General features: G+C 36.3%; 1 protein-coding gene across 41 annotated transcripts in view; it reads left to right on the forward strand.

Annotated features, from left to right (window-relative positions):
- Positions 1-9,470, forward strand: part of C2CD5 (C2 calcium dependent domain containing 5) — a 107,067-nt gene extending 97,597 nt beyond the window's left edge. For 28 of the 41 annotated variants that reach the window (XM_065031661.1, XM_065031657.1, XM_065031759.1 and 25 more), the window contains 6 exons: positions 807-893; positions 2,280-2,330; positions 3,349-3,450; positions 4,290-4,480; positions 7,138-7,284; positions 7,958-9,470. In XM_065031661.1, coding sequence (XP_064887733.1) covers positions 807-893; positions 2,280-2,330; positions 3,349-3,450; positions 4,290-4,480; positions 7,138-7,284; positions 7,958-8,089 — 710 coding nt within the window. In that variant the 3' untranslated portion in view covers positions 8,090-9,470. The remainder of the gene's footprint in view (positions 1-806; positions 894-2,279; positions 2,331-3,348; positions 3,451-4,289; positions 4,481-7,137; positions 7,285-7,957) is intronic. The other 13 variants (XM_065031833.1, XM_065031659.1, XM_065031689.1 and 10 more) reach the window with 3 other exon arrangements.
- Positions 9,471-11,195: the final 1,725 nt, after the last annotated feature.

An 11,195-nucleotide genomic window follows, 5' to 3' on the forward strand; every position in this document is an offset into this window, starting at 1 on the left:
GGGTATTTCCTTATTCTATGTATTATCTTTCTTTGAATATTTTTCTCTAAAGAATTGGTGGGACAGCTGACAGTATTTCCATTGTATTGTGAAACATGGTGTGTGTCATTAGAGAATACTTGTTCTTTATAAGTAGCAAATTTCATCCTTACTTCAAGAAGGCAGCAAAAAAATTATTAATAATATTTTAAAAATATTCAAAAACCCCTTAAGTAGATCAGTAATATTTTTGGAGGTCAGTAAAGCATATAGCACTATGGAGGTAATAGAAGAGAATGCTGCAATCTGTGTGTATCATCTTGCTAATGAAGTACCATCTTATGCTAGAAATGTATGTATGCAATTTGGATGTGGGAATGTAGACAGAGCTTTGAAGATACTGCATTCTGAAGAATGGAATTAGGTAGAAGAACAGAGCTATATGTTTCTAAAACATTATTTATACCATCTTAAATAGTAACAGTAAATTGTTTTCTTATATGTGAAATAAATCGTGTTAGTTTTTACTGTAATGTAAAGCTAACTTGGTTCCAGCTGCAGAATCAAATCTAAAACACATGACTTGAACTTAATATTTTTTCCCGAAAATACTAAATCAGATCCTGTTTGATGGAACATGGCTTCTGTTCAATTTTGGAGCTGGATTTAGTGTCAGACATATAACTGTTCCTGCAGAACTGCATCACTATATGCATATGCTGAAAAAATCTGTTGCAGTCAGGCCTAAGTTGAATCTGCAGTGTTTCTTACTGCCCACAAATCTTGTTTTGTGGGTTAATTATCAACTGGGTATCTTCTCTTTGAAGCATCTACAGACAATGAAGAACAGTTACAATTTCCATTGGAACTTTGCCCTGATCCCCTTGCTTCTCAACCATCCTTACCAGCGAAAGGTCAGTGAAATGGAAGAATGCTGAACTATTTTGTTTTACCGATTTTGAGTCCTGCTCTTCCATTGTTGCAGTAGCTTTAAAATATCTGTACTTTCATGTGCTTTAAATATTCTTTGCTACCTAAGCATAATGGCTTTCTTCACTCTTAAAATCATTTTTTTTGAGAGTCACGTAAGATTGGCTGGCTAATTGTTCTGTATGTATTCTTTTTAAGATTTTTTTGTAGTTCTTCTATCTTTGCATTTAGAGTATTTTAAAATGCTGCAAACCACTAGGTGTTGGGTGTCATTTGACTTAAAGAATTACAAATTACTCCATAATTAGGCTTGCTTCATACTGCTTTGCTTCTGTAAAAGGCCCACATAAAATAACTCCATTTATTGTCAGCCTCAAATAGTTAAGCTAATAGTTTTCACGGTGGGAAATATTTAATTAGCAAATACTGATTGTTCAGCTGAGCAAAACTGCATGCAATTTATTTTTAAGTGAAAGGAGCCTAAACTTGCATTATAAACTATTTGTACAGTGTAGCACATTTTAGCTGTTAAACAGCTCCTTGATTTTATCCGAGATAGACCTGCATTTCAAGAATCATTGTCATAATTCTTTTATGACTGCAATAAAAATTAGGTCATCATCCATTGAAATCAGCTTCCTTTTTTCCCCATTCCATATGTTGTATAAAGGAGAGTGTCTGCCGCATGTACTTGTATTTTCAGAGGTCAGTTTAATTTCAACAACAATCTTCTTATTGCTTTCTATTTTTTTCTTTTTATGCATTTTTGTGTGCTTAACTTCTAATTGGTCACATTATGATACTGTTAAACTTTCATTTCCAAAAAGAGGAGCTATCCAGAAATTTCTGACTGATGTCTTCTTCACTGTTACTGGAGTGTGCTACTTGTATAATGGGCACTGACCAGTAGAGGGTAGCTTGTTCACGTGTATCACTTTTCCTGATGTTCTTTACATTCCATATTGTACTGTACATCACTTCAGAGGCTTTCACGTAAATAATTATTTGATCTGTCGTTTCTTCACAAGTAGACTCAAGGTTTCATTGTAGTTACATTTACTTAGCAGCTAATTTAATATATTATCTTTTTTAACATACTTTTCTGTAAGGTTGTTATTTAAAAAAATATTTGTATTCAACCTTATACTGTAATGACCTTCAGTAAATGTTATAATTCGCAAGACAGATTTAACAAAGTTAATTATTTATACCTATTTATTATGTGCGCTCAAAGTGCATAGTATAGTATATATAAGAGATTGTTTTTCTCATCTTTAACTCTAAAATTTTTTAATAAAAGAAAGCTGTTGTCTTGTAGTACATGACTCTGCTCATATATTATCTGAATGCAATTCATTTTATCTTATTAGAAGTCCTGGAGGGTGCAACTTCCCACACAGGTATTCCTGCTGCTCAGAGAGGTGAGTTTACTTAATTCAGCCATATGCCAGAACAGAAAGAGCATTCTTGGGATATTGGTATACTCTTTTTGGATGTGTCTTAATCCAGGAAGTGTTTACTAGTTAACTGAGAATGCATGCTCTGGTGTGGCTTAACTATATCATGATATTTTGATGTGTTTTTTTTTTAATTACAGAAATCAGATTCTTAATAATAACAGTGTCTGTCAGATATATTGATACTTCTTTATCTGACATAAAATTAGTTCCCTGAGAGAGAGAGCTTTTTTGCTTGTCTTATTTTGAAGTTAGCATGTCTTCCTCCGTTTCTTCAGGGTAATGAAGAAACAATGTTTGCAAAACTTTTTTTTCTTTAAAGATGTGCAAACACCCCTGCAACTAATACCAAAAGTCATAGCAGAAACAACTCTACTTGTCATTGTAATGATAACAGGGGAAGGGGGTACTGGAGAGGGGACATTGGGGGAAGGAGGACAGTGTTTTGTAAGGAAAATTCATTTGTGTTTAAAACTGAGGTGTTGTTTCAGCATGTGACTCTTGTCCTCATTACCAAAGCTTTTCTTCAGTCTGTAGGTTAGATATTGATAAAGATAGTTAGGAAGATTAAGTCTAGATCAGCAGTTCATCATGAGGAAAAGAATAGCAATGAAAATTAAAACAAGGTTTAAAGAAACTTAAAGAAACCAGAACTTAATACGTAAAATGAGATTTTAAAAAAATCTAGCGTAAGTCGTTAATGACTGTATATGCATGTTTTTTCATGATGAAGTCCCAGTCAGGCAATTTATTCACAGCTGGGACATGACCAGAAATCGGTATACTGTCCAAAGAAACAAAGTGGACTTGTCCAAACCTATACTGTAACTTTTCTTTTAAATGGACCTGGAAAGGGATGTTTGTTCTCTCTCAGACACAGAGAATTGCTTCCTCAAACGGAGCATTGAGATGAGCAAGAGACATCATCCATATTTTTTTTCTTTGTTTTTTTTTTCTTTTGTTTTTCTGTCTGTGTTTTCAGCAACGTCAATTGATTACAGTTCCTTTGCAGACAGATGCAACAGCTGGATAGAGCTCATTAAACTGAAAGCTCAGACCATAAGGCGCGGATCAATTAAGACAAGTAGGCGGCTGTTTCTACCACGTTATGATAATCTGAGACATATCTCTGATTTCCCAGTGGTGAATAGTGGAGTTTCCTGCCCAGCAATAATATTGCAGATCCCATGTAGAATGAATACCTGAGCGTGAAAACTGCCGACATTGTTCATAACTTTGTAAGCTACTTTAGGGTTTATGAACCAGTATCATAAAAAGCAAAATACAGTATTTCTGTTCACTTAGTAAAAATTAGTTGTCCATAAATGTGTACGCCTACTAATTATGTAACATACACTGCATGGATGTAGGTGTATGTATGATCTTGGAAAATTTTTGGTGAGAAACAGGAAGCAATCACCAAGGTGACAGTCAAGGCAATGGTCACTAAATTAGCAAGTGGTGAGTTATTTTTCAGTAGTGCTTTGGCCACAGGTCTGACTATCTTGCTTTAATTAGCAGAGATTAATATCTGTTTTAATGAAAAATGCTGCACTGGGGAAACACAACAACTTTCACACTTTCTGTAATTTGTTCCTCCAGCAGAATACATATTTCAAAATGTTGGCACTTTTTTCTTTACCTTCACTTTATAACTGATTGTTGTATGTGCAGCTACTCGCCTCAATGTTTTCCTTTGCAGGAATGCCACTCTTCCAAATAAATTCCATTTCAGCTTTTTGTCTCCTTTTGCATGCATTGCATGATAATTTCCTTTCTCACGTGGTATGGCTGAGCATCACAGGCAGCTGAATGTTGTCACCAAGCTATTTGGAAACCATAAAGAAGAGGTTTTGTGTTTTGAGAAACGGTAATCGATCTCACTTGATAGTTACTTTCTCTTCTTTTTTCCCATCTTTTTAGCTGCTTCACTTGATAAAACAAGTCCATTGGCTGAGGGATACTTACGGCACCGTTCTGTTCCATCATGCACCAATTCTACTGTCTCAGTTGTTAAGATGACACCTCTTTCTTTTCTACCTGGGGCAAAAATAACCAAATATCTTGGGATAATCAACATGTTTTTTATACGAGAAACCACTTCTTTGCGTGAGGTGAGCTTTATATCAGGGATTAGCACTTCTTGTTTATTTATTATAATCAGAGGTAAATATCTGAAGAGGTTTGAGTTGAGGTATGGCACAGCAAGTGAATGGAGCTTTTGTAGCTTGAAGGTGGTACTGAATGGAGAGAAAGTGGCGTTGTACTGCTCTTGTTATAGAGCATTTAGAGCTGCCTTGTGTTTCGTGATGTTCGGAAGGGGCTACTTAACCAGTGCCATTGTTGTTGGACTTGGATATAACACTAAATCAGTGAGTTCTTAAACAGAATTATTTGGAAAAAATAGGTCTTTGGCCAGCAGTGTGAGTTGGGATCCTTTGAATCCAAAACTGAGATCAATTTAAGTGAAAACAACAACAAAAAACATCAATTCTTCTTTCTTTTAGCAAGCTCAATGATTAATTTTCACTGTGTATTTGCTGATGGTTAATATTACATTTTGTGCATTTTCAGTAACACAGCTATGTGTGATTAATGTCTAAAAAGAATGTCGTAGGGTATATAATCACACAAGCAGCTTAGAGATTGTAGCTACTGGTACTTAAACACTGGTCGTTAGTCTAGATCTGGACAACAGGTACTCTTCTGAGCATGCAAAAAATCCAAGAAATATTCATTATACTTTTCATGTTCTTTTGGGAAGTAGCTGCATCCTTCTGCTACAATTTCTGGCCATGGAAGTGTACCTCTTGCCAGCTTTGTTAATGCAGAGGAGTATGCTGTTTGTTCCTAATTACACATTGGTAAAATTACAGAGCAGATTTTTATAAAAATGATCAGCCTTTGTAAACATGAGTTGCGATCTCTCTAGAGAAACTTTGATTGGACAAACTTCTTTTTTGGATCTAGCAAGTTACAGCCCCTTTTAACTTAAGAAATCTATGTAAGAAGGGCAATGTTTTCAAAAGGATGTATATGGTAGGATCAGGGAAGTGGTTACGTGAGATTGCTGTACTAAGTGCAGCTTCTGTAGATAAAAATAGCTGATAAGCAAGCTTTGGTAGTGGTGGTAGCAGATCTCAGGGCAGTGAACTTAAATCTATTTCGGCTGTGTAGGCTGAGTCACAAACCAGTTTTAATCCGAGTTGCACAGTATTGCCCTGACGCACCAGCAGTCAAAACAGAATAGTCATTGTATGAAACTCAAGCAATGTGTTCCAGGTTCTACAGAAAAAATAATTAGCAGCATTTTTGTTTGTATTGCTTTATATTTTGCTTATGATAGTTTACAGAATATTGAGGCCTTATGAATCCTTTCATAAGCTGAAGTTTATATCAGATGCTGTGCTTTAAAACTTAATGATAATTTTAAGTTAAATTTATCCATTGCTCTTAGGTTTTGTTGTTTGCGGGTAGATACTTAAAATCTTATCTGCTGTGATCACATTTTGTGTTAGGTTTATAATATTACAGTTTTTTTTCCCCATAAGTTGCTGTGACTGTTAAAACACTTGGACAAAAATCAAAATTTCACAAGGAATTACAAACTTGTATTGAAATTTTGATTTCTGGCTGCAGTTCATTCCTGGGTTATGCTTGGAGCAGTGAAATTATACTTGCCCTTTTGTTAATTTTCATCTAAGATATGTTTTCTAATGTCTTTATGAGTGTGTTTAGGATGTATTATACTTTTTTCTGGTAGATATGAGTGCAGTCAGTATTTGCTGAAGTTCACCTTAGCTAGCCTCTTCTTCTGCCTGCCTCTCTCATGTTCTCCAGTGGCACACACACATGTGAGAAGTCTAGTGGTCCTGCCTTTCACTTTCATTTTGAAATTTTACAGACGTTTTGAACCAATAGTGAGCTCTGTTTCATCAGTTTCTTTCCTCAGTTTTCTGTGGATTTTTTTTTTTGTGTAGGTTGCCTGGTTTTTGTGTATTTTTTTCCCCTAATGTAGTAGCTCACATTCTTTCTTAAACATTGTGTAGAAAAAAACCCTGTACTTCTTTGTTTCCCTTTTCCTTTCACAGCAATTTAAATTATTCAGTTTGGCACTAAAGAAGTAAAAATCCCCTGTAAGCACCATGAAGTCAAAAAACTTAACAAAATGGGATGGCTAGAAGTTCTGGGCTTCAAGGGGGAAAAAAAAAGCTTGAATAGCTGATGTCAAGTCTCTGTCAAAATACCTTGTATTTTGAGGGATCATTTATTTAGTGAACATTGAGAACTCATGACAGTTGTTAGCATACGTGAACTGCCAGTGACCAAAGGTAACAGCCACTACTTACCAGTAATTTCCAAGAAGACTAAATCTCTTCTGATTCTTAGTAGAAATTATCCTTTATCTGCCTCCCAGTTTTCAAAAAATGGGTAGTATCCTTCTGGATGAAAGAAAAACCTATTATTCAACTGTCAGTGAAGTATTACATGTTCCTGCAGAGGTGTAGGAATGTCTGAAAAGTATGATTATGTGTAATATACTGACTGCAAAGAATACCAGTCACAAATGAATAACCTACTTGTGAATCTTTTACTCAAACAGTAAGTTCCATTGGTCTGGTTTTCAACTGTGACCCGTTAAACAGTAAATAGCTTTTAAGTTTTGTACAATATACTATTTAGGATTCACTGAAATATTCGGCTGGTGAAAATGTAAAAAAAGTATTCAGCATCTCCCTAACACAAATGTATTTTTCAATTTCCATTTTAGGAGGGTGGTGTCAGTGGTTTTCTCCATGCATTTATTGCTGAAGTATTTGCAATGGTGAGAGCTCATGTTGCAGCTTTAGGGGGGAATGCCGTTGTCTCATACATAATGAAGCAGTGTGTTTTCATGGAGAATCCAAACAAAAATCAGGTAAATAATTATATGAAATAGCAATGCTATTGTGACCAGTATGACACAAATACACGTGTATTTAAAAAACAAGGAACGCTGTAGAGCCATGTTTGTGTAACACTTGTGGATCTCTCATAATCATGTCTGTTTAAAGAAGCCAAGAGTGTTCTTGAACACCTGAGTTAGCACGAAATTACAAATATGCTTCCTAAATCCCCAAATGGGTCTAAGTTCACTAGAATGGAGTAAATTGCAGGAAACAGCTGTACTTAGCTTTTCCAGTGTTGCAGTGTTAGGATTTTCATCATTTTCACGTGGAGTTGCTGATATAAAATGCTTCATTTTGGACATGAAGGGACAAAACTTCATTAGTAAGGGCAACAACTGAATGTGGTTGTTCTGGTACATGAAATTTGTTCAAAACAGTAGTGAAAAAGAAAGTACAGCTACACAGATACTTGATTTGTGATAGCCTTATGAGAATCTGTCTATGTGTTTGATGGCACACAAGTGAGTGGATATAGAAGGAAATGTGGTAGGGATTGCCTCACTAATATATTTAATAATTTGTCCTTCTCTGATCTCTGTTGTCTTTTCTATTGTGTATGTAGTTACATCTAGCAGATGTCAGTGAACATAGAATACGTAATTCTGTAATGTTTGGTAACTGTGCGTTGGCCTTTTTTTTCAGGCCCAGTGTTTAATAAATGTGAGTGGTGATGCAGTCATCTTTGTACGTGAATCTGAGCTAGAAATGTTACCAGTACAGCCTTCCACGGTTGTTTCTCAGCCCACAAGTTCTGGAGGAGATGTCACAACGTGAAGACAAAAGAGCGAAATAGTCTCCGCCAAATATGAAGATTGTTTAAAATGTGGGAATGTTCAGGTTTGCATCTTCAAAATCAGTGTGTCCGATAACATTAATAGCCAAAATCCAAGACAATCACTATACTTTGTCCTTCAGTTTTATGTAATATAGTCAGGGCAGCATATTGGCAAGTATGTTCTGATTCTTTTGTTATAATTACAGGCCCCTTTCAAACCTAGACAGAAGGTGAAGCACTGATACGAAAATGTGGATTAAAATAGTTGGCATCACATGGAACTGTGAAATTAAACAAAAATTCTGTTGCAATTGCAGCTATTTAAGATAACCATCTCTGGGTTTGCATATTGTATTAGCTGATTCTCGGCTCAGTTTAAAAAATAAAAGAGGGATCAGGGTGGGTGGGAGGTAACTGAGAAGCCTGTATTAGCAACATTTGCTAAAAAGGAGCAAGGGATTGGTGCTCAGGCTAATAAAATATGAGGTGAAGTCTGAATTTTTCTTGGATCCTGGAGTGTGAAGAGGAAGAAGCAGCATCAAAAAGTCACAATTCGAATTTCTGCGCACTAAAAATATTTTTCAACTGTTTGTAAACTGATTTTTTTTTTTTAATTATTACCATACAGCATATGTTTTGGGTGGGTGTTTTGTGGTTTTTTTGGTTCATTTTTATTTTTTAAAAGTTGCTAGACCATGATGCTCTCTTCCTAGTCATCCCTGTGGCTCAAAAAAAGAAAAGTTCCAAAATGTTAGGTGCTATGATACACGGTCACTTCCATATTGACAGAACGTCCCTTTTTTATACAAAATTCTGTGACAGAACTGTCCTGAAGCTTGTTTTCTTAACTCATGATCTCTTGCAAGGATGACATAAACAGTCCTCCAAGTCAGTTACACAGAGGTTTGCTCCAGCCTCCTTTCCGTTTAACAAGTTGGAAATGCCTGGCAAGTTGGAGATTGATGTATGTTTGTGATGCTGATTTCTGCAAATTAGCTTTTGTTTTTTTTTTTTCCAGTACAGTAGCTGGGAAATGAGGGTACTGCAAAGAAAGGAAATTTGTGATTTCCAGTAAATATCTGAAAGGCAGTGATATTTCAATGTAAAAAATGCAAACTTTGATCTGAAGATGCATTCTGACTTAATTCTGACAATACCATACATGGAACTTGAACAAACATGTAAACTTGAATGTAAATATTCTGCTTAGTGTTGAAATTAAGCAATGGCATGATTATTTGTTAAAACTAATTATTTTATTGTAAATGAGCATGAAGATCATTCTTGCACAATAAATTTCTGTATAAAATTTATTGCCTTTTTATATGTGTAATAGTTAAATGTGTATGCTGGATGCATATTAAAGATATTCTGCCTCCATTCTCCTCAGAAGAATGTTTTTAATGTAGAATGTTGCAACCTGGTTATTTAAAATTTGGAGTTAATTATCTTGAAAGTGTTTGAATTGGGTGCTTACCAGAACACTCTACTCATACAGTTAATTGTACTTCTAAGTTCTGTAGCTGTTGCAACCGAACCTGCCATAAATTAAGTCACCTTGTAAATAGTTGTAGCTTTCTTGGTTGCTTTGCAAGGCAAATCTTGTTCCCTTTAAAGCTGATGGCAGAATATTAATAACTTCAGAAGGTTTTGGATCTGGCACAAGAAGTTGTTTTCAGCATAAGTATTAAGCATGGAAATATTCTCTGAAGTAGGACATTAAAATAGCTGCTCTTGCTTTTTTCTGTGTGTGTAGTGGGGGTTTTTGATAGCTTCTATGGAAGTATCAATGCCATCTTTTCATTTCTAGCTGCTTAAATGGTCACAGTTTCTTCTAGTGTATTTCATTAGACGTAGAGGAAGAACCTTCCTATTTAGACATTCTAGTTCCTCTTTAATTAATATTCCAGAAATGACAAACATGATTTTTAGCTGTTACTAATTGGGATTTAGCTTTTCGTAATGTATCTAGCTGGATACATTTAACCTGTAGGAAGCTGTACGCTTAAATTGCTTTGATTGTTATTTTCTTTTTTCCAGTGTAAAAAAAAAAAAAAGGGTTTGTGCAAATCCATTGTCATTTGGAACATCAAACCTCATACATTTCTCAGAGGCAAAAAAGGATTGTACAAATGTAAGATGAACTTCAAGAAATTATTAAAGTATAAAAGGAAAGGAAAAGTAAAACATGAGTTAAAAATTTAAGTAATTAGTGCCCAAAACACCTTTGAGGAGCTGTGTGCCCACAACTTAAGCTGATTGATGTGCCTTGCTGAGTTCAGAGTGGCTGCAAATGGTACAAAGGTACGTCGTGCGTTAATGACTGTTACCCCTTTAGTCATGACGTAATAACATAGTATTGATTGAGGGAGGATCATTGAAGCTTCTGCTGAAATGGGAGCAGTTAATGCAAGATACCCTGTGCTCTGCTCTGTGACGGGTTGACCCTGGTTGGACACCACGTGCCCACCAAAGCTGCTATATTACTCCCCTTCTCAGCTAGATAGGGGAGAGAAAATATGACCAAAGACTCATGGATCAAGATAAGGACAGGGAGAGATCACTCACTGGTTACCATCATGGGCAAAACAAACTCAAATCGGGGAAATTAATCTATTACCAGTCAAATCAGAGTAGGATAATGAGAAATAGAACCATATCCTAAGAATACCTTACCCCCACCCCTCCTTTCTTCCCAGGTTCAGCTTCACTTCAGATTTTCTCTACATCCTTCGCCCGAGCAGCACAGGGGGACATGGAATGGTGGTTGTGGTTAGTTCATCATGTATTGTCTCTTCTGCTCCTTCCTCCTCTGCCCCAGTGTGGAGTCCCTTCCACAGGAGACAGTCCCCCATGAACTTCTCCAACATGAGTCCTTCCCATGGGCTGCAGTTCTTCATGAACTGCTCCAGCGTGAGTCCCTTCCACAGGGTGCAGACTTTAAGGAACAGACTGCGCTAGCATGGGATCCCTTCTAGGCTGCAGGTGGAACACTGCTCCACCATGGACCTCCATGAGCTGCAGGGGTCAGCCGATCTCACCATGATCTGCACCAAAGGCTGCAGGGGAATATTTGCTCCGGCGCCTGGAGTGCCTCTCCCCTCC

Source organism: Columba livia, chromosome 1, assembly GCF_036013475.1.
Source record: "Columba livia isolate bColLiv1 breed racing homer chromosome 1, bColLiv1.pat.W.v2, whole genome shotgun sequence".
Lineage (NCBI taxonomy): Eukaryota > Metazoa > Chordata > Aves > Columbiformes > Columbidae > Columba > Columba livia.